This window comes from Alosa pseudoharengus, unplaced genomic scaffold (genome assembly GCF_046254945.1).
Source record: "Alosa pseudoharengus isolate Yale_2024_CS ecotype anadromous, Long Island Sound unplaced genomic scaffold, YU_APseudo_1.1 YU_APseudo_1.1_scf_2, whole genome shotgun sequence".
NCBI classification, from domain to species: domain Eukaryota; kingdom Metazoa; phylum Chordata; class Actinopteri; order Clupeiformes; family Clupeidae; genus Alosa; species Alosa pseudoharengus.
Window position 1 is genome coordinate 2,496,192 of NW_027468663.1, and position 21,185 is coordinate 2,517,376.

General features: G+C 39.8%; 1 protein-coding gene across 5 annotated transcripts in view; it reads right to left on the minus strand.

Annotated features, from left to right (window-relative positions):
- atr (ATR checkpoint kinase) overlaps positions 1-21,185 on the minus strand; it is a 197,147-nt gene that overhangs the window by 118,097 nt on the left and 57,865 nt on the right. For all 5 annotated transcript variants that reach the window (XR_012988518.1, XM_076293382.1, XM_076293381.1 and 2 more), the window contains exons 14-22: positions 20,742-20,912; positions 19,947-20,141; positions 19,634-19,819; positions 19,436-19,531; positions 18,001-18,131; positions 17,686-17,829; positions 15,665-15,758; positions 4,520-4,645; positions 4,200-4,406 (exon numbers count right to left, since the gene is read on the minus strand). Coding sequence is in view for 4 of the 5 variants with exons in the window: in XM_076293382.1 (XP_076149497.1) it covers positions 4,200-4,406; positions 4,520-4,645; positions 15,665-15,758; positions 17,686-17,829; positions 18,001-18,131; positions 19,436-19,531; positions 19,634-19,819; positions 19,947-20,141; positions 20,742-20,912 (1,350 nt within the window). In the remaining variant the exon portion in view is untranslated. The remainder of the gene's footprint in view (positions 1-4,199; positions 4,407-4,519; positions 4,646-15,664; positions 15,759-17,685; positions 17,830-18,000; positions 18,132-19,435; positions 19,532-19,633; positions 19,820-19,946; positions 20,142-20,741; positions 20,913-21,185) is intronic.

Sequence of the window (21,185 nt, forward strand, 5' to 3'; positions counted from 1 at the left end):
TGCCCCAGACCTTAAACCTATACTGAACTCTTACATCACAGATAAGTGGCAATCTGAATGGGATTAAAATGTACCAACAACAAGCAAGGAATGTGAATTTTTTTAGCACGTTTTCATGATCCACTGGGTCGTTATGGGCCACACAAAATACGGTGTTGCTAAAATTACTCCTATTGTGGCTATTAGAGACATGCGTTCATGAGTATCCAGCTACATTCAATGAGTTAAGTAAAATACATTCACACACACACAAAAAACATCACTAATGTTGTGGACATTCCTTTATTCTGAGATGTATCAATAGGCTCTCAAAACAATCCCACACAGACATAAGGTCTTTATAGAGCAAATCCATATAGATTATTTGTCAAATAAACCAGTAAAACAGAATTAGGGGATGGAATATATTAAAATAAATCAGTGAAAAAGTATCCTGACAAACAAGCAGCATTTTAATGCCTTAGTCATATTTCATAATTTCAATTTTTTCTCTAGGTTACCTGATAGCCCAGTTTGAGAGGTGCAAGATGCGTGACTTTTTGCAGCCAATCACTGCTGTTGTTTTATTTTATTGATTTGATTTTAGTCATAGAAGCTAAATTCGAAGGCAGGCCACAGGTAAAATCCAACGAACCGCATTCACCCCGCAAGGCAATAGTTGAATAGAGCTTTTGAGGTATTGCTACTGCTCCAACACTGAAAGGCACTGTTAGAATGCTTGGATCAAGCCAGGTTCAGCATAGCGTATGTCACTGTCTGCTCACGTTGGTGACCGGACCAGGGCAAGCACACTTTCGCAGTTCCCTCCGGAAATGCAGTCTAGTTTAATTTTCAAACGTTCTAGATGAGAATGTTACAGCATGCATTGCTCACTGGTGGTTAGTAGCCTCAAAAATGGCCAAACTTTGTGCGGAGTAATATATGTTACAGTAAGCCCTTACGTTAGTAATAAAATGGGCAGAAATTTTGAAGAGATTGATAGATAGATAGATACTTTATTGATGCCCAAGGGGAAATTCAAGGTCTCAGTAGCATACAGACATCACACACATCATGCATTTACAGCAGAAAAAGTAATATAAGTATATAAATATAAAAAACTCCACTGCACAATATAGACAGTAGAAGATTAGATTCTTGAATTATCTATCTATCTATCTAAATGTAAAAAAACTACTAAATACTATGCTAAATATACTAAATAAACTAAATCAAATATCCACATAAGTAAGGTATAAGTATATATACTCTTTTGATCCCGTGAGGGAAATGTAGTCTCTGCATTTATCCCAATCCGTGAATTAGTGAAACACACTCGGCACACAGTGAACACACAGTGAGGTGAAGCACACACTAATCCCGACACTAATCCCGACGCAGTGAGCTGCCTGCATCAACAGTGGCAGCAGTGAGGGGTTAGGTGCCTTGCTCAAGGGCACTTCAGCCGTGCCTACTGGTCGGGGTTCGAAACGGCAACCCTCCGGTTACAAGTCCGAAGTGCTAACCAGTAGGCCACGGCTGCCCCCAAATATAGTGTGCTTAAGGATGATCAAGCATGAGGCGCTTGCAGTGACAGGGCAGGGACTGAGCCTGTAATTCTGTATGCATGGTAAGGTGCTCTAGGAGAGTGAGTATCATGGTGATAGTGCAAATAAGTAAGTTCAACAGTGCAACAGTGCAAGAATAGTCTAGAGACCAGCATAAAATAAATATGGACATATAAGAACTAAAAAACTATATCAGTGCAAGAATAGGTTGAAGTAATAGGGTTACAGCCATTGGTCAAGTATTAAGTATAAAGTATTTAGTATTAAGTACGGCCACAATCCAGACTGTGGTGCTAATATAGGATGTAAACAGTGTAGCAGTAAAACAGTAGGCTAGTGGACAGTCCGTACAGAAACATGGAGAAGGTGGAGAGGCAGACAGACTATGCAGAGAAGTCTCTCTGTCCTCTACCCTTAAGTGAAGCATTGAACAGTTCAATGGCCCTGGGGACAAATGACTTCCTCAGTTGTGTATGACAGTGAGCAAAGTCTCCAGCTGATCAAACTCTTCTGCTTTGTAATAGTGCTGTGGAGTGGATGACATTCAATGTCCAATATGTTGATCAGTTTGTTCAGGGTCCTTTTGTCTGATATTGAAGTGATTCACTCCAGTTAGGCTCCCACGACAGATCCAGCTTTCCTTACCAGCCTGTCTAGTCGCCCAGCATCCTTCCTCTTTGTGCTTCCTCCCCAGCAAACCACAGCATAGAACAGGACGATGGCAACGCTGACTGGTAAAACATCCTGAGGAGATCACTGCAGACATTGAAGGACCGCACCCTCCTCAGGAAGTACAGCCTGCTCTGCCATTTCTTGTAGAGTGCTTCAGTATTGGCTGACCAGTTCAGTTTATTGTCCAGGTGTAAGCCCAGATACTTGTAGGTGCTTACCACCTCCACATTGACCCTATCAATGGAGACTGGTAGCAGAGCGGGCTTAGACCTGCAGAAATCCACCACCATCTCCTTGGTCTTCGAAGTGTTGAAGGTGATTGAGTTTGCACCATTGCACAAAGTCCTCCACCAGGCTCCTGTACTCCTCCTCTTGCTCGTCCTTGATACACCCCACAATTGCAGTATCGTCTGAGAACTTCTGCATGTGGCATGACTCAGAATTGTAGCAGAAGTCAGATGTGTACAGCGTGAACAGGACTGGAGAACGCACAGTTCCCTATGGAGCTCCGGTGCTGCTGATCACAGTGTCAGAGAGACAGTTCTTCAGTCTGACGAACTGTGGCCGCTCGGTCAGGTGACCTGTAATCCAGGATACCAGGTGAGCGTCCACAACCATCTGCAAGAGCTTGTCTCCCAGTCTGAGGGGTTGGATGGTGTTAAAAGCACTTGAGAAATCAAAGAACATGATTCTCACAGCACTTTTCCCCTTGTCTAGGTGAGAATGTGTCCTGTGTAGGAGATAAGTGCCTTGCGCCGTCGCGCTTGTCAGTCAAGTTTGGCAGTGACGTCGGCGGCAGCGTTTGATTGATTAGTTCCCTTTAACATTATTGGGTCCCTGGAGATGACTGGTGAAACTTGGACTGTTTGAATATATTTTCATGATTTGATGTAGCTTACCTAATATTTGAGGCATATTGAAACAATAATAGGCTATTTTATAATAGGGCTACTTGAAATACATTTATTTTTATTCATATACACTTCATCTTATTCTATAAACCGTACCAGATGTATGTGGCTTGAATGAATGCAATGTCTATTTGTTTGTTACAAATAAAACTCCATAAGTTCATAACTAGCCTACTGTAGCTTATTTTAAAATGAAAACGTGGGTAAATCATCATGAATTTGTAATGATTTGGCTATGACTTGACTTGACTTGCTTGACCCGAACTATGACACTTGCTTGACCCAAGCTATGACTTGACTTGCTTGATTCTTAAAGGTTAAGACTTGAGACTTGCTTGTGACTTGCACATGTGTGACTTACTCCCACCTCTGGGCTCTGCTCCACCTGCCCAAATGGACGAGCCGCAACTGACCCCAGATCATAGCACTGCCCCCATAGAGAAGCTCTTATTTGCTTAGTTAAATCCAGGTGGTGACCTTTTTTTTTTAAAATTTTTTTAGTTACCATTCAAAAGAGCATTGATATGGAACGGCTTTTTACGGCTTTTTAACGGGGGGTGCGGTGGTGCAGCTGACCACAGCACCTGTGCCACATGGGGACCCAGGTTCGAGTCTGGTCCCGATCCCACCGTCTCTCTCTCCCCCTCACTTTCTGTCAATCTCTAACCATCCTATCACACAAAGGCAAAAATGCCCAAACAAATGAAGAGCTTGATTCCAAAATGCTATATCCTCCATTTTAACACATTTAATAAATAATTTTTAAAAATGTTGTTCTCCAAGTCATTTTAGTGAAACTGTAATTGGGTTATTGTTACTACATTTACCTTTACTCAATAAAAACAACTGCAATTTTATAAATATTACCTGAAATACACAATTAAATAACATGACTTATTAATGTTTTCAAAAATGGATATAGCGTTTTGGAACCAACTCTTCAAATAAACCTTAAAAAAAACAATTATATTTGATTCAAAGGGAAACATATAAAAGTATATTTTGGCAACTGTTTTTCTCTCTCCCTGTATGAACAGAGAACCCTTTAAAGCAAAGAGAGCACCCTCACCACAAACGTGGAACCCTTCCCCTGGATGTCTGTAGTTGACAGCTCCAGCCGACCAGGATCAATAGCTCCTAGCTCTCCAAGACACTCTCCACAAAGCTGGCGGGTTTCTGGGTTAGTATCCTGGCACCCTCTTAGCAACACTGTCACCAACTGGGAGATGACTGGCTCCACCATCTCACTGTCTAACACATACTTCAGCAGACATTTCTACAACAGAATAAGAATTAAGAATAATTACCGTATGTCAAGAATGATACATATGGTCTTGTGATGATAGTTAAAAAGACATTCGAATGATGTTGCAGATTTTTAGGGCTTACTTGGTTCTTGAAGAGCATGTCTTTAAGGTTGGTAAGGGCATGGGTACGCACAGCCACATTTTCATGCTGTATAGCCCGCATGGATAATAGGAGAGAAGCCTGCAGGTCGGTGCTCTTGGAGGATTGCTGTGGAGGTAGCACTACTTTCAGGATCAGTACTATAGTTATGGTTACTTAGCAGATGATTTTGCCCAACGTGACTTACAGAATACAAACTAGGGCTGTCAAAACATCTTTTTTTTTTAAATTGCAATTAATCGCAGAATTTCTATAGTTAATTGCATATTTTATCACATGATTAAAATTCTATTATTTGACATTTCTAAACATTCCAGAAGTCCATATTAACAATTTAAAGCAATTTTTACCAGTGTATCTTAATTGGGAATCAAATGAAAGCAAAGAAAGTTACTTTATGAACTTAACTTTAAGACATATTTGATTATTTTCAAATAACATTTAAAAAGACGTGCAGCAGGCCTGAGGCAACACATTGTATTCTTCAGAAATATAGCTGATATAAACTGAAATAAATGCTAAAGCAAAAGTGCATGCACAAAATGTACACACATAAATGGCATAACAAACAAATAATACTTCATATAGCCTATTCATTATCTTTAGAGTTCAGTTGAAAATAAGGAACTTAAGGAAATGTAGCATATAGGCGGGTCAATATAGGGTTCAACGTCAAAAAAATTTATACAAAAGGTTTTTTTATGGATTCTGGTACTGTTGGACATGCTAAATAACATACTAAAAATCTAGTAAAATCTGACCTTGGGAAAGGGGTCATTTTTAAAATGGCTGCCAAAATGGCTGTCAACAGGTTAGAATGGCTATATCTCAATTACTATTCAGCCTACAGGGGTGAAATTGATATCAAATGATGGTCCAATTAAACAAGAATAGGATTTTAAATGTTAAAATTGAAAATGTTTCAATGCTCTACCTTTTTCAGCCATAAATTAAAATCAATGCGTTTTAATACAGAGCAAATGCAATACAGGATTATTAACCATCTCCATGGCATGGAGGAAGATAAGACATGTCTTAACTGGTGTTATAAAGTGGGTCCCCGTTAAGTTTGGACGGGTTCCTTCATGAATCACGCACCCCATTTTCTCAGCAGAAATGGCACTAACTGCAGTTGACACAAACAACCACAAGGTGTCACTTGGGTGCCACTACTATTTTTGATGCGACTGACTTACTGCTTCCATGACGCAGCGGGGGCACGGGAACTTAAATTGATCACGGTAGTTTAAGCTTACACTTGACAAAACATTCTAATATGAAAATGTAGATGCTATTGTTGTAAAATGGTGCAGCTCCTTTAAGAAAGCACCGTGTGCAGGGATGTAGAGAGAGAAAGCGAGAGGGGATATGTGTGTTAGAACTTAGCGTGTGGAAAAAGTACGTGCTGTTGAGACTAGAGCGAGTCATATTCAAAATAATGCAAAAAAAAGCAATTATCCTCATTCATTGCAACCAAAGCATGCCTGCTTGCCGACGTTCAAACGAAAAATATATCAAAGCACCTTTTGCGTTTGAATGTAGCACGAAATTTTTTTTAAACAGCTGGACAAATGATTTAGCTAATTGATTATATAACCTGTACACCAGCAATTGTTGAACATTTACCTGTACAAGTACATTGACAGTAGAAATTTCACTTAAATTGCAACCGCAACATGCCTGCTTGCCAACGTTCAAACGACAACGAAAAAGATAATAAAACAACAAGAGGGTTGAGTCTGAATGACACTGAGTTTTTAGACACTGAGTTTTTGTAGTTAAGAAATATTTTTGTATAAAAAAAATGGTCATTCTTCAATCTCCTTCACTGACGCCTATGGAAAAGGCTTAACGTCCCAAAACAACGATTAATGATCATCAAATTTCTCTCTCATATTGCTCCTCATAACCATCTATAAAAAAGTGTTTTTTCTTTTCTTTTTGAGCACATCCGAATCCCAGGACATAACGCACTGGACCTTATAATAGGCTCGAGATATAATTCCAAAGGGGGCAGATAGGGGCCACTGCACTTAAAACTTAAAAAGATGAAGCTTTCCGAACTTTGAAATTGCGATCAGTGACTGGAATCGGGTGAACAAAGCTTTTCGAAGTTGAACAGGCTATTAAAAACTATTTGCGCACCTCCATGTCACAGGAGAGACTGGGCTCTCCCTTCTATGAAAAAGACGTTAGGCTACCTGCAAACTGGCCTATGATTTCATTGCTGAGTTTGCGGCAAAGCAAGAAAATGTTTTTTTTCCTGAGTCAGGATATGGCGAGTCAGTGTCATTTATTTGTCCAATGTTAGCCTATAGATACAGACCAGTACATCTTATCAATAGTTTGAATGTCGTGTGTGTTTCTGCTCATTGACAAATACCGTTCAGCACAATGATTCATGCCCAATTAATTCCCCCTGTTAAAGTGTTCGCCTTTGTTACACTATTTGGTTTCGTGATGTAGCCTATGATAAACACCATATGGCCAAATATGTGACTCAGCTAATGTTATAGGCTATACATAATCACAGTCCCGGTGATTATTTGATATTGTGCAAACGACAGCCTTTTCAAGGCATTTCAAGGAAGGAGTCGTAGCATGCAAGCTCCCAAATTGACCCAGTAGCCTAAGGCATCAATAAATTGTTGGGACTGGGGAGGGTCATGCGTTTTTTCTCAATCACTTTGAAGGGTCATAGATAAAATTCTTGCTGGCGAGGGAGGGTCACGTCTTTTTTGACTAACGCTCCCAAAACTCCTCCGGTAGCCCCTTAATTAAATAAATAACGAACAGTCCCTAATTGATTAATAGCCTAGGCCTACACCAGCAATTGTTGAACATTGACCTGTACAGGACATTGACAGTAGCCCAGCCTAACAAGCAAATGTTGCAAAATACATCAAAAGACGCAATTAATCAGAAATAAATAATGTAATCTGCATCGCTTTATTTAACAAACTGCAAGTAGGGATGTAACGATTACCGGTATAATGATAAACCGTGATAAAAATGTTGACGATAACAATTACCGTTTTCTTTTGAAATATCATAATTATCACGGTTGATTATCACGGTGTTGAAACCGTGTGTTTAATCCTTCCCAGCTTCATCCGAGCCTGCTTTTGACATACAGTAGGCCTGGTACAATGAAGCAAAATTGGTACGGATTCTGTTGTCTAATTGATGGTTTTAACTGCGAATTGGATTAGGCTACACCTGATTTTAAAAGGCGGAACATTTTCACCGCAAAACTTGCACTGTATCATTTGCACTCTGCGTCTTTTTATGTTCGCGTGCACATTAAATCCATTCCACTCACGTTATCAGAAGAACACAGTAGCCTAAAGTTTTATTTCGAACACTTACTTTGGTCTCACTCAGGGTAGGAATTTCACGGCGGCCACGTTTTTGCCCCTTGCATTGGCCGTGATGTCCCTTTGAAAATCAGAGGTTTACAGGCCACGGTGCCCTTGGTGCCCTTCTTTCAATATTCTGCTTTGCATCCTACTAATAGCGAATTTTATTTAGCCTATAGCCTGTCAAAATAATCTTAGCATTCACAGCGCAAATTAATTTCTTTTACGCAGTGGAGAAAGTGACAGCGCAAGAAAGAAAGTGCGTCTAAATTCACCTATTCTTCTCAGTTGAACTACTCGAGAAGTAGCCTACTCATCACACAGACATCGCAAGTATCACATGAAAGAGCTTTTTCTCAGCTTTTAAACTATGTTAGCCGCGAATTGCTGTGGTGAACGGTTCGCGAGAAACGTAAATAATATAATTAAATTTAATCATAAATTCTACTGAAGGTTTTCGTCCATCTCCCTACCCATTCCTCTCGGTGCAATACTTCACGAACCTTTCGTTTAACACATGACAAACCATATATCAGAACAAACAGCAGACCTTACCGAACATAAAGGTGTAAAGCAGTCCCCTGTACAGTTAGCCGTTCCAGAGTAATCCACTTTTGAATTTGCAGTACATTTCTACATGCATGGATGTCTCCAAATTTGGGCTTTAAGTTTTACAATGTGTTTAAATTGTTCCACATGATTTCATAACGGGCCAAATACAAAATAAATGTTACAAATATCGCCTATATATCGGTAAATCAGAGGACAGCTGACTAAGAGTTTGTGAAAGTAGATCACAAAATGCTAAGCATGCATCTAGGCTATTTGAGTTTCTTAAAGCTGAACTGTGCTTAAATTGTTCAATACATGATTTCATAACAGGCCAAATATAAAATAAATGTTAAATATAGCCTAGATATCTGTAAATATTAGATGTTCAGATGATTTGCAGTTCTATATAATATGTCATGTTTCATGTTTTTGTAATGTTTCATACAGTGATGCAGGTCTACTGCAGTGAATAGGCTATACAACTTTGATATTTTTTATAGCCTATGTGGCCTTTGTGCCCTCCATCAAACAAGCCTGGTCTCACTCATTGGATCCAAATAACAGTAATAGCAACCTCCAAGTCATGGTAGGGTAAGTTAAGCAATAAGCACATAGCCAATTTAACATGAAAAACTGAACGGGACACTTTTTGAAACTATTTCAGCTTGTGAAATAATAATCGCTTGTGTAGGCCTATCAGTGCTTTCTGAACATATTGAACACACTTTTAAAAATACCGTGATAATACCGAAAACCGTGATAATTTTGGTCACTATAACCGTGAGGTTAAATTTTCATACCGTTACATCCCTAACTGCAAGCAACAAGAGCATTGAGTTCGCTGTAAGGCCAAACCCAAGAGCAAAGCCTATCTGTTAAGGCAGTCGATAGGCTATATAACGAGCTGTGTGCCTGGAAAGACGATAGATGACGGCTCTGGTCATCCCATACCCTCCCCCCACTTCCTGTAGCCTACCATTATGAAGGCCTGTAGCCTAAAACGACTCGTTGCCGTTTTGTGACATTAAGCTTTTTCACGTTAAGCCCCCCTCCCCCATCCCCTTCTTTCACAAGCAGTGGGGGAGCGGGGGCACAAAGTAACACTTTTTGGTAGACAAAGGAGGGTTCTCCACGCTTCTGTCGTTTGGCCACAATCTGTTGCAACCAGGCCAGGACAGATATTTTAGAGAGAAGGAGAGACGCCGGTGCAACTCAGATGTCTTCTTAATTTTCTTTATTCTTTAGTAAAAGGTGCAGAACATTATTAAACTTTGACTAACATTTCGATGTGTCGATGTTTTTGACTAACGAACATCGAAACGTTAGTCAAAGTTTAATAATGTTCTGCACCTTTTACTAAAGAATAAAGAAAATTAAGAAGACATCTGAGCTGCACCGGCGTCTCTCCTTCTCTAACACTTTTTGGTTTTGGCTAAATATTTCTAAAATCATTTGAGTTTCACTAGTCACATGTTTTAACAAGCAACACTTGTTATTGAACTAATAACAGACGTGTGTCGAAAATTGAAAACACATGAGGCAAAAGTGCAAAACATCACAAAACGAACTAAACTAACACGCGCATATTTTTGTATTGCAATCATTGTAGCCTACAGTTGTAACAGCGCGTAATAGTCGTTTTACTCCCCGGATGCGCTCATTATAAAGAACGTTTAACGTGTCCCAAAAACAGCTATCAATTAATCACCAAATGTCTTATAAACAAGTATTGACAGGAGCAACACCTTGCAAAAAATGATAACAATAGGCCAAGGCCTTTATATGGCTCTGCTCCTGCCTCGATTCAAACTCAGAACTGCCTGAAAGTTGCAGACCTGTTCTGGAAATACGTGCATTAACCCACTCGACCGTCAGACAACGCTATCTGCTTCGAGTAGGCCTATTGGGTAGGACTGTAGCCTACACTGGTTGTTGTGGCACAGTCTTGAGTGACCGAATTCGTTTTTCTTTGTCATATGAATGCTGTCATTTTGTTAACATTACTGTTAAGGAGATGCTGTAGGCAAAGTCTATATTTCAACCTCGTTAGTGTAGTAAAAAAAATCAGAACTATTCACAAGGTTTCTGGGCAGCATATTTATGTTCTGTTAGCAAGCGAACTTCTCATGACTACCGACAAAGTAGCCTACTGCCAGCTGACGAAGCTCTCATTTTAAAACATTACTGAGAGACAGACACTGTACAATCAAGAAATCTTGCCACTGAATCCAAAACTATGTTTAACATTATGTACAAGGCTTAGGCTACAGTGGACTAGCATGTTGCAGAGGCTGCTAAAAACACAGAGAAACGCACTGAAAACTCGGCCAATCACAGCCCTTGCTGTCGAATGCGCCGTCTGGTTCGACCGTGAAACGCCACAGCGGACTATGCTGCCCCCAAGCGGCTACAGTTGTACTTACATTTCACCATTTACCATGATCGTGAATGAAGTGTCAATTTTTAACTGGGACCCACTGTATCTCATCTAGAGGTTATATGCTTTTAGAAAATATATGGTTTGGGGTGTTTAATCTGTTTTGCCTGGACAATATAGGCTAAAATGTATCCCCTTTACACTAGATTCGCCTATACAGAATAGAGGGCAATGCATTGTTCATGGCATGGAGGAAGATGGGACATGTCTTAACTGGTGTTATATCTCATCTGCAGGTTATATGCTTTCAGAAAATATGTAGTTTAGGGTGTTTGATTTGTTTTCCCTGGACTGTACATGCCAAAATGTATCTGCTTTACACTAGGGGTGGGCGATATAGATCGTCTGCAATAATATCGTGATTGTTGTTTTAACGATGTGCAAATTTACATTATCGAGTATTTAAATTAGGCCTACTTATGGGGGAAACACACTCGAAAACAGGCATTGAAACCCCATACATTCACTAAATCCAGGAGGTGTAGCCTATGCAGAGAAGCCCCTGGCTGCAGCAGAGCAAGTGTCACATGATCACTAGTGGGTCCACATTGTCACACACACGCCTAATGTTTATTTTGTGCAGCGAGAGGTAGGCTACTTGGGATTTTGTGCGGCTACTTCTGTTCAAGTAGCATTGATGAGTCACGTTTTTTCCTATATGGTATTATATGGAGAGAAAACATTAGCCTTTGACGATTTTAATAGTCAGTGGTAAACAAAGAACTCTTCTCATGTAGGCCTAACCTAACCCTTTTGTAAATGGACTGAAGTTCGCTCTAATATCAATTATGCTAACCATTAGCATCTCTATGGGATTTCTCATATACATTAGCCATAAGCTACACATTAGTTTCTATTCTGTAACTTGAAATGTTAGCCTACATGATTTCTCTTAAAAAAAACCTCGAAGGAAATGACTGAGATGTACTCTGTTGGTCTGCTTAGTTTTACAGTGAATCCTAAGTAAAGGTTTTTGAAGGGAACTTCAGCTTCAGACTTTCTCTTGGGAAACTGTTAGGGCTATTTATCTTCTCAAATGTAGCTGGCTAGACTACGTCATTGCCACACACACAAGTGGGGGCAGAATTGGAAATGTGTCAGAGTGACAATGCATTGGTTGATTTGGTTAAAAAGTCACAGGTTAGGTTATTTGTTATTATTGTATTGATGCTATTCATAAATAATGAGCTGTAAAGTAACTCAGACTTTTACAAATTTCTTTTAAAGGATATCGACTAATTATTGTTATCGTCAAAATCACAAAAAATATCGAGATATTATTTTTTGTCCATATCGCCCACCCCTACTTTACACTAGATTCACCAATACAGAATAGAGGGCAATGTATTGTTCATGGCATGGAGGAAGATGGGACATGTCTTAACTGGTGTTATATCTCATCTGCAGGTTAAATGCTTTCAGAAAATATATATTTTAGGGTGTTTAATTTGTTTTTCCTGGACTGTACATGCCAACATATATCCCCTTTACACTAGATTTGCCTATACAGAATAGAGGGCATTGTATTGTGCATTCATGGAGGAAGATGGGACATATTTTAAATGGTGTTATATCTTATCTACAGATTATACGCTTTCAGAAAATATATATTTTAGGGTGTTTAATTTGTTTTCCCTGGACTTAACATGCCAACATATATCGCCTTTACACTAGATTCACCTATACATTATAGAGGGCATTGTATTGTGCATGCATGGAGGAAGATTAGCCTGGCTAGCGCCACCACTTCTCAATGAGACGTGGTCTGGAAACCAAACGTTAATTTTCTCGTATTTGAAAAAAATGCCCAGATCCGTTTATTGGGTGCCACGGATGTCTATCAAATGCGTCTGTGCATAGCTCATCATCGTCTTGCTTTCCCCCTTGTTCTGTGATTGGTCTCCTATCTCAGGCGAAAATTTGCTCCATGGTCTCCAGGCTGCCTTAGCAGCGTGAATCAAATCGCGCGCAAGGCAACATGGGAACACCCAGGCTAGAGGAAGATAAGACATGTCTTAACTGGTGTTATATCTCATCTAGAGGTTATATGCTTTTAGAAAATATATGGTTTTGGGTGTTTAATCTGTTTTGCCTGGACAATATAGGCTAAAATGTATCCCCTTTACACTAGATTCGCCTATACAGAATAGAGGGCAATGCATTGTTCATGGCATGGAGGAAGATGGGACATGTTTTAAATGGTGCTATATCTTAAATACAGATTATATGCTTTCAGAAAATATATATTTTAGGGTGTTTCATTTGTTTTCCCTTGACTGTATATGGCAAAATGTATCGGCTTTACACTATATTTGCTTATACAGAATAGAGTATGTATTATGCTTGGTGTGGAGGAAGATGGAAATGTTATTTTGTTGATTAATGTTATATTTCATGTACAGAGTATATGCTTTTACAATATGTAGAGTAGAGTTTGCGAGTAAGTGGCTGTTTTATGACTTTAATGAACCATGACCCATGTACTGTATAGGCATGCATTGTATATTTGTGTAGATCAATAATTGTTGGCATCTATCATTAGGGGGGAGCTAATTAAACTGAATCTTAAACTATATGCATAAGTAGATCAGAAATAATTATTATATCATTATTCATCATCCTCTGACTCCTCTGAAAGGAACTTGTGTGGATTGTCACATTGTACATTTTCACACGTTCCACAGGCAGCAGTTCAAGGAATCCATATCTTCTACACGAACAGCGGAGTGTCTTGCAGAAATGCACACAATTAAGAACTGTTGACTGTCTTTGTACTTGGATCTAACATGAAAGAGTATTTGATTGAGGTTGATTCCATTCAATTCGGTAATCAGTATCTGAAAGCTAAACTGAGGGAGCGGTACGGTACGGTATGACATATGTTTCACAGAAGGGAAAGGTTTTGAAGGCAAAATAAGCCTCTGGTGGCCATCTTGGACGCCATCTTGAAAATTCTAAGTCTTTGAAAATGATGAACTGATACTTTAGTCTGACATATGTGACCTTTAAATCTGATTAAACACGACAAACACTTTCCTAGGCTGAATAATGCGTCAGATATAGCCAAAATTAGCTTCCGGTGGCCATCTTGGATGCCATCTTGAAAATTCTAAGTCTTTGAAAATGATGATCTGGGGCCGTATTCACAAAGCCTTTTATCTTACCACTAGGAGTACTCCTAAATCGCACAAAAAGATTTTAGCTAGGAGTTTTCTCTTAAAAGTTATTCACAAAGCCTTTCAGACCTACTCTTAGTAAGGACAAATGACAACTCCTAAACTCCTGAGTCTTCGTTGCTATGGATGACGTCATTACTCATGCACGAGCTTGACTGAAGTGGCCACCTTGATTGGCTGATGATTGTAACGCGGGAATGATTCCAAACACCTCCCTTACCATGATGAGTGACAGGTGACAGGTCTGAGAATGCGTGCGCTACACAAGGACGGAAGATGATGAATAACTGAATAAAAAGGCCTAGCCTAAATGAATAAAGAGTAGGCCTAAGGCAAAACAAATAGCCTAGTAGCCTAATGAAACATACGGATTGATGCAGTATCTTTGCAACATTATTAAATTAATCTGTCACCATATGCCTACGTTTGCAAAGAGGAGAACATTTTAATTTGATTCACAATGAAACGTTACATTTAATTTACATGTTGACAATGGGTAGTTTTGGTTGTTGTTAGTTGCGTTATTGCATCCCTTTTATGCCTACAATGCGAAATTGTTCCCTCACAATTGGAAGCTCCTGTAGCCGCATACGCATTTCAAAACATCGCAACGTGAAATGCCACAAAAAGCTGTTTGTGAATAGGTCTTAGTGAGTTAGGAGTCCTCTCGACTTCTTTTAAGCTGTCCCAGACTTAGGTGCTACTTTTAGGTCTAAAATGCTTCGTGAATTACTTTTAGTGAAAAAAATTAGGAGTCCTAAAGTTAGGAATGACACGCCCACTATTTTTAGGAGTTGCTCCTAAATTCGCCACTTAGGAGCTACTTTTAGCCTTAAAATTCTTTGTGAATACAGCCCCTGATACTTTAGTGTGGCATATATGATTCAGTGACCGCTAAATCTGATTAAACACGGAAAACACTTTCCTAGGCTGAATAATGCGTCAGATATAGCCAAAATTAGCTTCTGGTGGCCATCTTGGATGCCGTCTTGAAAATTATAATTCTTTGAAAATTATGAACTGATACTTTAGTGTGACATATATGAATCAGTGACCTCTAAATCTGATTAAACACGAAAAACACTTTCCTAGGCTGATTAATGCTTCAGATATCCCAAATTAGCTTCTAGTGGCCATCTTGGACGCCATCTTGAAAATGACCCCTTTACTGGGGTCAGATTTTACTAGATTTTTAATATGTTATTAAGTACATCTTAAGGTATCATAATCAGTTGAAAAATCTTTTGTATCAATTTTTTTGAGGTTAGGTGTTTTTTTTTCATATATTGACCCTAAGCTCATTTAATGAAGTGCTAACAGAAATAGCCTAGTCCATTAACTATGTTCAGTTCAGTGTAGGAGTGTAAACAATGTTTAGCTTGTATAGATTATAGCTTAAACTTGAAGTGCTTAGGCAACACTGGCGCCGAGATGAGTACACCGTCACTGTACACTGTCAGCAGTTTTGAACAAATTTGCGCAGCATGATGCTAAGCGGATTTAATAGGAATTCAGCCAGTCGCCTCCTATGCAATGCTTCTATGTGTCAACAACAATAACATTGAAATGGACTATATTTAACAAGTCAACCAAAATCACCAACCTCTCTACAATCTCGGAGGACGTCTTGAACATCTTTTAGCTCTGCGTGATCAGGTAAAAAGTAGACTTCATGGAGAAAGTCTTGGACCTCCTCCCTTAAAAAAAAAAAACAACAGATTGAGTTCAATGATATCAAAATTGAAAAATGGTCTTATTCTTCCAACTGTGTGGTCACACTATCACATTTTCAGCGTCCTGCCACAATGACAGTCAATAGGTTACTTGATGCTTTGGCCACTGAACTGCATGCGTGCTTCACAACACCGCCTCTCTCCAGCTGCGAGATCATAACAATCTTGTGCACCAGTGCAACCACATGTATTGGGCATGATGTATTCATGTCGGCTTTTGCCGGTGGAAGGGGTGGGATATGTGTAGACAACTACCATATTGGCGTTACAAACTAACCCCATACATTTTTATGGAAAAGTATGGAAAGTCTCTGGTTAAAACGGAACCATTCAAACTCTGTCTCAACTCCCTGGTTTCTCGTTAGATTAGATTAGATTCAACTTCATTGCCATTGTGCAGGGTACAAATACAAAGACAACAAAATGCAGTTTGCGTCTAACCAGAAGTGCAAAATAGCAGAAAAGTGCAATGTGATATACAAAGTATAGACAGGTGGTACATAGACAGGACAAATAGTGCAGTGTAGACAGTAGTATACAGTTGGTTTACAGTAATATAAAATAGATATCAATATGTGCAGTTGGCAGCAGTGACAATTGGTTGGTTGTCACCGGGATGACAGCCACAGGGAAAAAGCTTCCTCTGAACCTGCTGGTTCGGGGGCAGAGACCTGTAACGCCTCCCAGAGGGGAGTGGGATGAACAGTCTGTGGTTGGGGTGAGAACAGTCTTTGACGATGCTGTGCACCTTAAGCAAGCATCGCTTGCCCTGATGGCCTCAATGGAGAGGGGTGAGGAACCGCTGATGTGTTGGACAGTTTTCACCTGAAAGAGGTCCAGTGAGGGTGGTAAGCAGGTCTTGAGATGGGCCAGGACCAGCCGCTAATGACAGATTAATCCAAACCTCAGCCAACTGCACTGCACAGGCCCTGAGTAGGCGTCCGGGGATACCATCAAGACCAGCAGCCTTACATTCCCCTCTGCTCAGTGCAGCGCACACATGCAGCGCACATGCAGTGCATCTGCAGAGACCACAGCCTTGATGGCCACCTCCTTGTTGTCCCTATCAAAGCGGCCATAGAAGTGGTTCAGCTCATTAGGCAAGGAGGTGTCTGTGACAGGGGGGTCACAGTGGCCTGTGAACTTTCAATTTTTAAAAGGGACACTGTGGAAAACACAAGGGGCAAGGAAGGCCATGGCCATCGTGGCCGCTGTGAAATTCCAGCCATGTTCCTAACATTTCGTGCCTCAACAATCTTTGCAAATTTGAAATTTGCTCTGCAGGTCTGTCTGCCAAGAGGCCATTGAACCCCATTTCCAATGTCCCTAAAACTCAGGCACACAAATATAATTGCTAATCAGGCATGGACATGTATTTCTTTAGAATTGAGTAAACAACTGCCTTTAAAACCTTAGTTTACGAGATTGCTACACTTCTGAAACAATTTGATGAGTTGAATACCAATTTAAGTTTAATTTCAGTGCTAGTTACACCCCTGCTTGAAGTTGTAAGACAATCTTCAATCTTTTCCAGACCCACTCTCAATTACAATTGTACAAGAGTGCTAACCAGGCTATTAACAATCATTTACAGCTTCTTATACATCACATGCGATAGCGGTGGTCATAATAAGATCAAATGCACTTGCCATTCTTCAACATGAGAAAGCCATGCAAGAACACAATAAGTAAGGAGAAAGTACAGTGGGTTGCAGAAGTATTCAACCCCCTTAAAACGCATAACCATTTTCACATACCCCAAATACTCCTAAATTAAATACATTACCATGTCTACCATTACCATGTCTAATCAAATAGAAAATATGGTTTTATTGCATGCTGGAACAATCAAATACAGGAGGAAGCAGGGTTTAAGTGTTAGTGTGTTTACCTCTTCTCCAGGATAAGATATCGAATAATGGTGGCAGTTTCTCTGGGCTGAATGGATATGAGAGGCAGGAGAGCCACAATTACATGGCTGAGGAGTGGCCCGAGATAGGGTGGATCCAGGCACCGTACAAAGCAATCCCAGGTTCTGTTCAAATGCACATAGCACTTTCTCTTAGTAATCAAGTCTATACAGTTCAATGACTTTTTATATCTATTCCAAAAATAGAAAAAGAATGAGCAATAATACAAAAAATGACATTTCTTTTTCTTCATAAACCACCAGAGTAATCTGATGACAATTTTCTTAGCACCATACTGGCAACAGAGCTCTGGGTAATCCTCCTTGTACTTCAGGCCTGTCCGGAGTGTTGTCATCATCTTCACCCTCACAGAGCTAATATGTTTGGGTCCCATCAGCTTCATAAATGCAATCAGACTGTTTAAGGCCTGAAAATTGTAAACATAAGAACATACTGAAAAACCAAGATATGTAAGTATTTCCAAGAATACTCTGACACTGAGTATAGAACACAGTACACACTACACAGTAGTGATGCGCGGGCCAACCCGTAACCCGCGGTTCAGGCGGGTGCGGCTAGGATAGATAATCGCCAGATAGCAACGCGAGTTATATGCATGAAAATATCTGTATGTGCAGTGGCTAAAGTGAGATTTCAACTGTCTCTTCCTTCCTTTTTCTCAAATGCACACATGCACACCAGAGCTGCTTGGATAGGCTACAAAGCTTATCCACACAACAAATCAAACTGTTGTCGTGATTGACTGATTGACCCATGAATAAAAAAGGAACTCTGGATCTCATTCATAGTGACCACTGGGTCCTTGGTTACCTGTCTGACCAAGGCCCTTCGTTCCGGATTACTCAGTTTGGCTGAGCGTCCAGATCTAGGAAGACTGTTAGTTGTTCCAAACTTTTCCATTTGAGAATGCTCTTGGGCACTTTCAATGCTACAGAATTGTTTTTGTATCCTTTTGTACCCTTCCCCAGATCTGTCTGTGAGACCGTATATAAAGAAATGTCTACCTCTCCTAATAATGGCCAATGAATTAATTTAGGCACAGGTGGACTCTAATGAAGTTGTAGAAGCATCTCAAAGACCATTGACAGAAGTAGGATGCACCAGGTGCTCAATTGCAAGTGCCATAACAAAGGGTCTGAATACTTATGTAAATTGAATATTTCAGACTTTTTTTGTATAATTACAAAACACTCCAAACACCTGATTTTTTGTGGAGTGTTGGAGTATTGTGTGTAGATTGATGAGAGAAAAAAAGGAACTGTATCCATTTTAAGATGAGCCTGAAACATAACAAAATGTTAAAAAATTGAAAGGGTCTGACTACTTTCCGGTTGCACTGTAGATAGATGGTGACAATACTGCCCCTATCTTGTCAATCCTTTCTCAAGCGTCCAGAACGGTAATAGACTAATAATCAATAAGCCCATTTCAATATCCACTGTGCAATAGAAATAACCCTTACTAATATCACATAGGCTAAACAATATAGAATGGATCACGCCTGCTTCATCACAGTCTTAAATAAGGAAACATTAGCATCGCTGCTCCATGATATGGATGCAACCACGATACTCATCATTAAAATGAGCAATTTGTGGGTCGGGTTCGGGTCGATGTTTAACACATATTTTGCCAGGTGGGTGCGGGTCATAAAAAAACCCAACCCACGCATCACTAGTAGAAAGCCAATTTCCGGCTTCCCATACAAACCATTTTCTTCCTGTCTTTCTCTCCTGCACTAGAGCTGAGCAGCTGCAAGTTGAAGAAAGCCAAGATCCCCAACAATTTAGGCTGTAGATAATCAGCCTGTGTAGCAGAAATGTAAAAATTGAAGTTGTTGCCAGTCACATACTTATGACTACACAAAAATATATGAATATGCCTAGCAGGTAAGAGACCAGTACTCACCATGCACTCTGGAGTGCTAATTTCCTGTAGACTCTGAGAGGGGTCGTGACTTGAGGCAAAAGAGGATAAGATTGCAAGCCCATTGAAAACCTGCTGGTAGTGCTCTCCCAGCCGAAGCAGCAATTCATTGTGGAGGCCCTGAAAATCCTGTCGTAGAAGACTGCCTAACTCCAGTTCAGTCTCATTCTATGCAAAAAACAAAGAAGTCAACTTAATTTAAATCCTACTTGTCAAAAGACGAACAAGGAACCATTTCCCTCCAACTTCATATTACCCTCCCAACTATTTCTCATTTAATCTTTACTTCAATCACCTGAAGATAGTGGAAGGCCTTCTCCAACTCATCCTTGGTGCAGGAGCACACAAGGTGAGAAAAGATGTACTTGAAGTTGCTAATGAGGACCTCTCTCCTGTTGCTGTTGAGTTGTTTGGCAATTGTCCGTATAAGAGCTGAGGCAGTAGGGGTGGCCTTGGCTGCTAGGTAGGGGAGGAGAACCTGGAGTGTGCGCTAAGCAAATAAATGAGAGGAAAAAGTAAAGGGTTTTAAGCCATATCAAACATCATGAACATATTCATAAATACTGTTTCCATGTGAAACCAAACTGTCAAGTCAAGTCACATTTATTTATATAGCACTATTTAGCGCAATGCAATTGACCCAAGGTTTTCAATTTCAAAACCAGCTTACCTAGGAATGTCTTATTGTACAGAAGAATACATTATATTGTAGGTCTGCTGTTTATTTTGATATATGGTGGTTGTGTTGAGTGAAGAGTTTGTGAGATATTCCACTGAGAAGAATGGATGTGTAGATGGATGTAGAGCCGTGTGCAGAGTGTGAATATGATTACATTTCATGTAAATGTAATGTTAATTTTCTCACAACTCATTTATCACAGCAACTAGCCATTGTATCAACTAATAACTAATAGCTTTGGAAAGGTTAGGCTCCACTTTCATGTGATATGCATATGATACCTGTGAGACCAGTGTGAGCAATTCAACAGAGAAGGATGGTTGCGATTTTGGACGCAATTTAAGTCCATTGGCCACATAGGGTTAAATCAAGACATGCTTCTTAAAATAGAAGAAAAAAAGACATACATACATTGAGGAAGCGGTTGAGGTCAGGGAAATCAAAGACTTGGGCCACATGAAAGAGGACATCCAGGGCCACCTCCCTCTGGTGAGCTGCCTCTTCACGAAGAGCCTCACTGCTCTGATCTGGGGTAGAGCGCAGCGCTGTGATGTGGCGCGAGTGAATGGATTCCACCAGAAACTGTATAAAAATGATCAGACACACAATCTCTAATTGCCATTTTGCCAACATTTTAACAAATCTATCTTTCCTCTTTATCTTTATGATTAATCTCTTTACAATGCAAAGATGTTAAGTATTTGTATTTCATTATCAAAAATTGATCATTTGAACATAAATTGCCATACAAAAGTATTCAGCCCAAAGGTATTCAAACGAAATCTACATTTTTAAGCATAAAAGGAGGGGGGAATAAAAAGTTTGGTATCAAACGCTCAAAAACGAACTAAAACA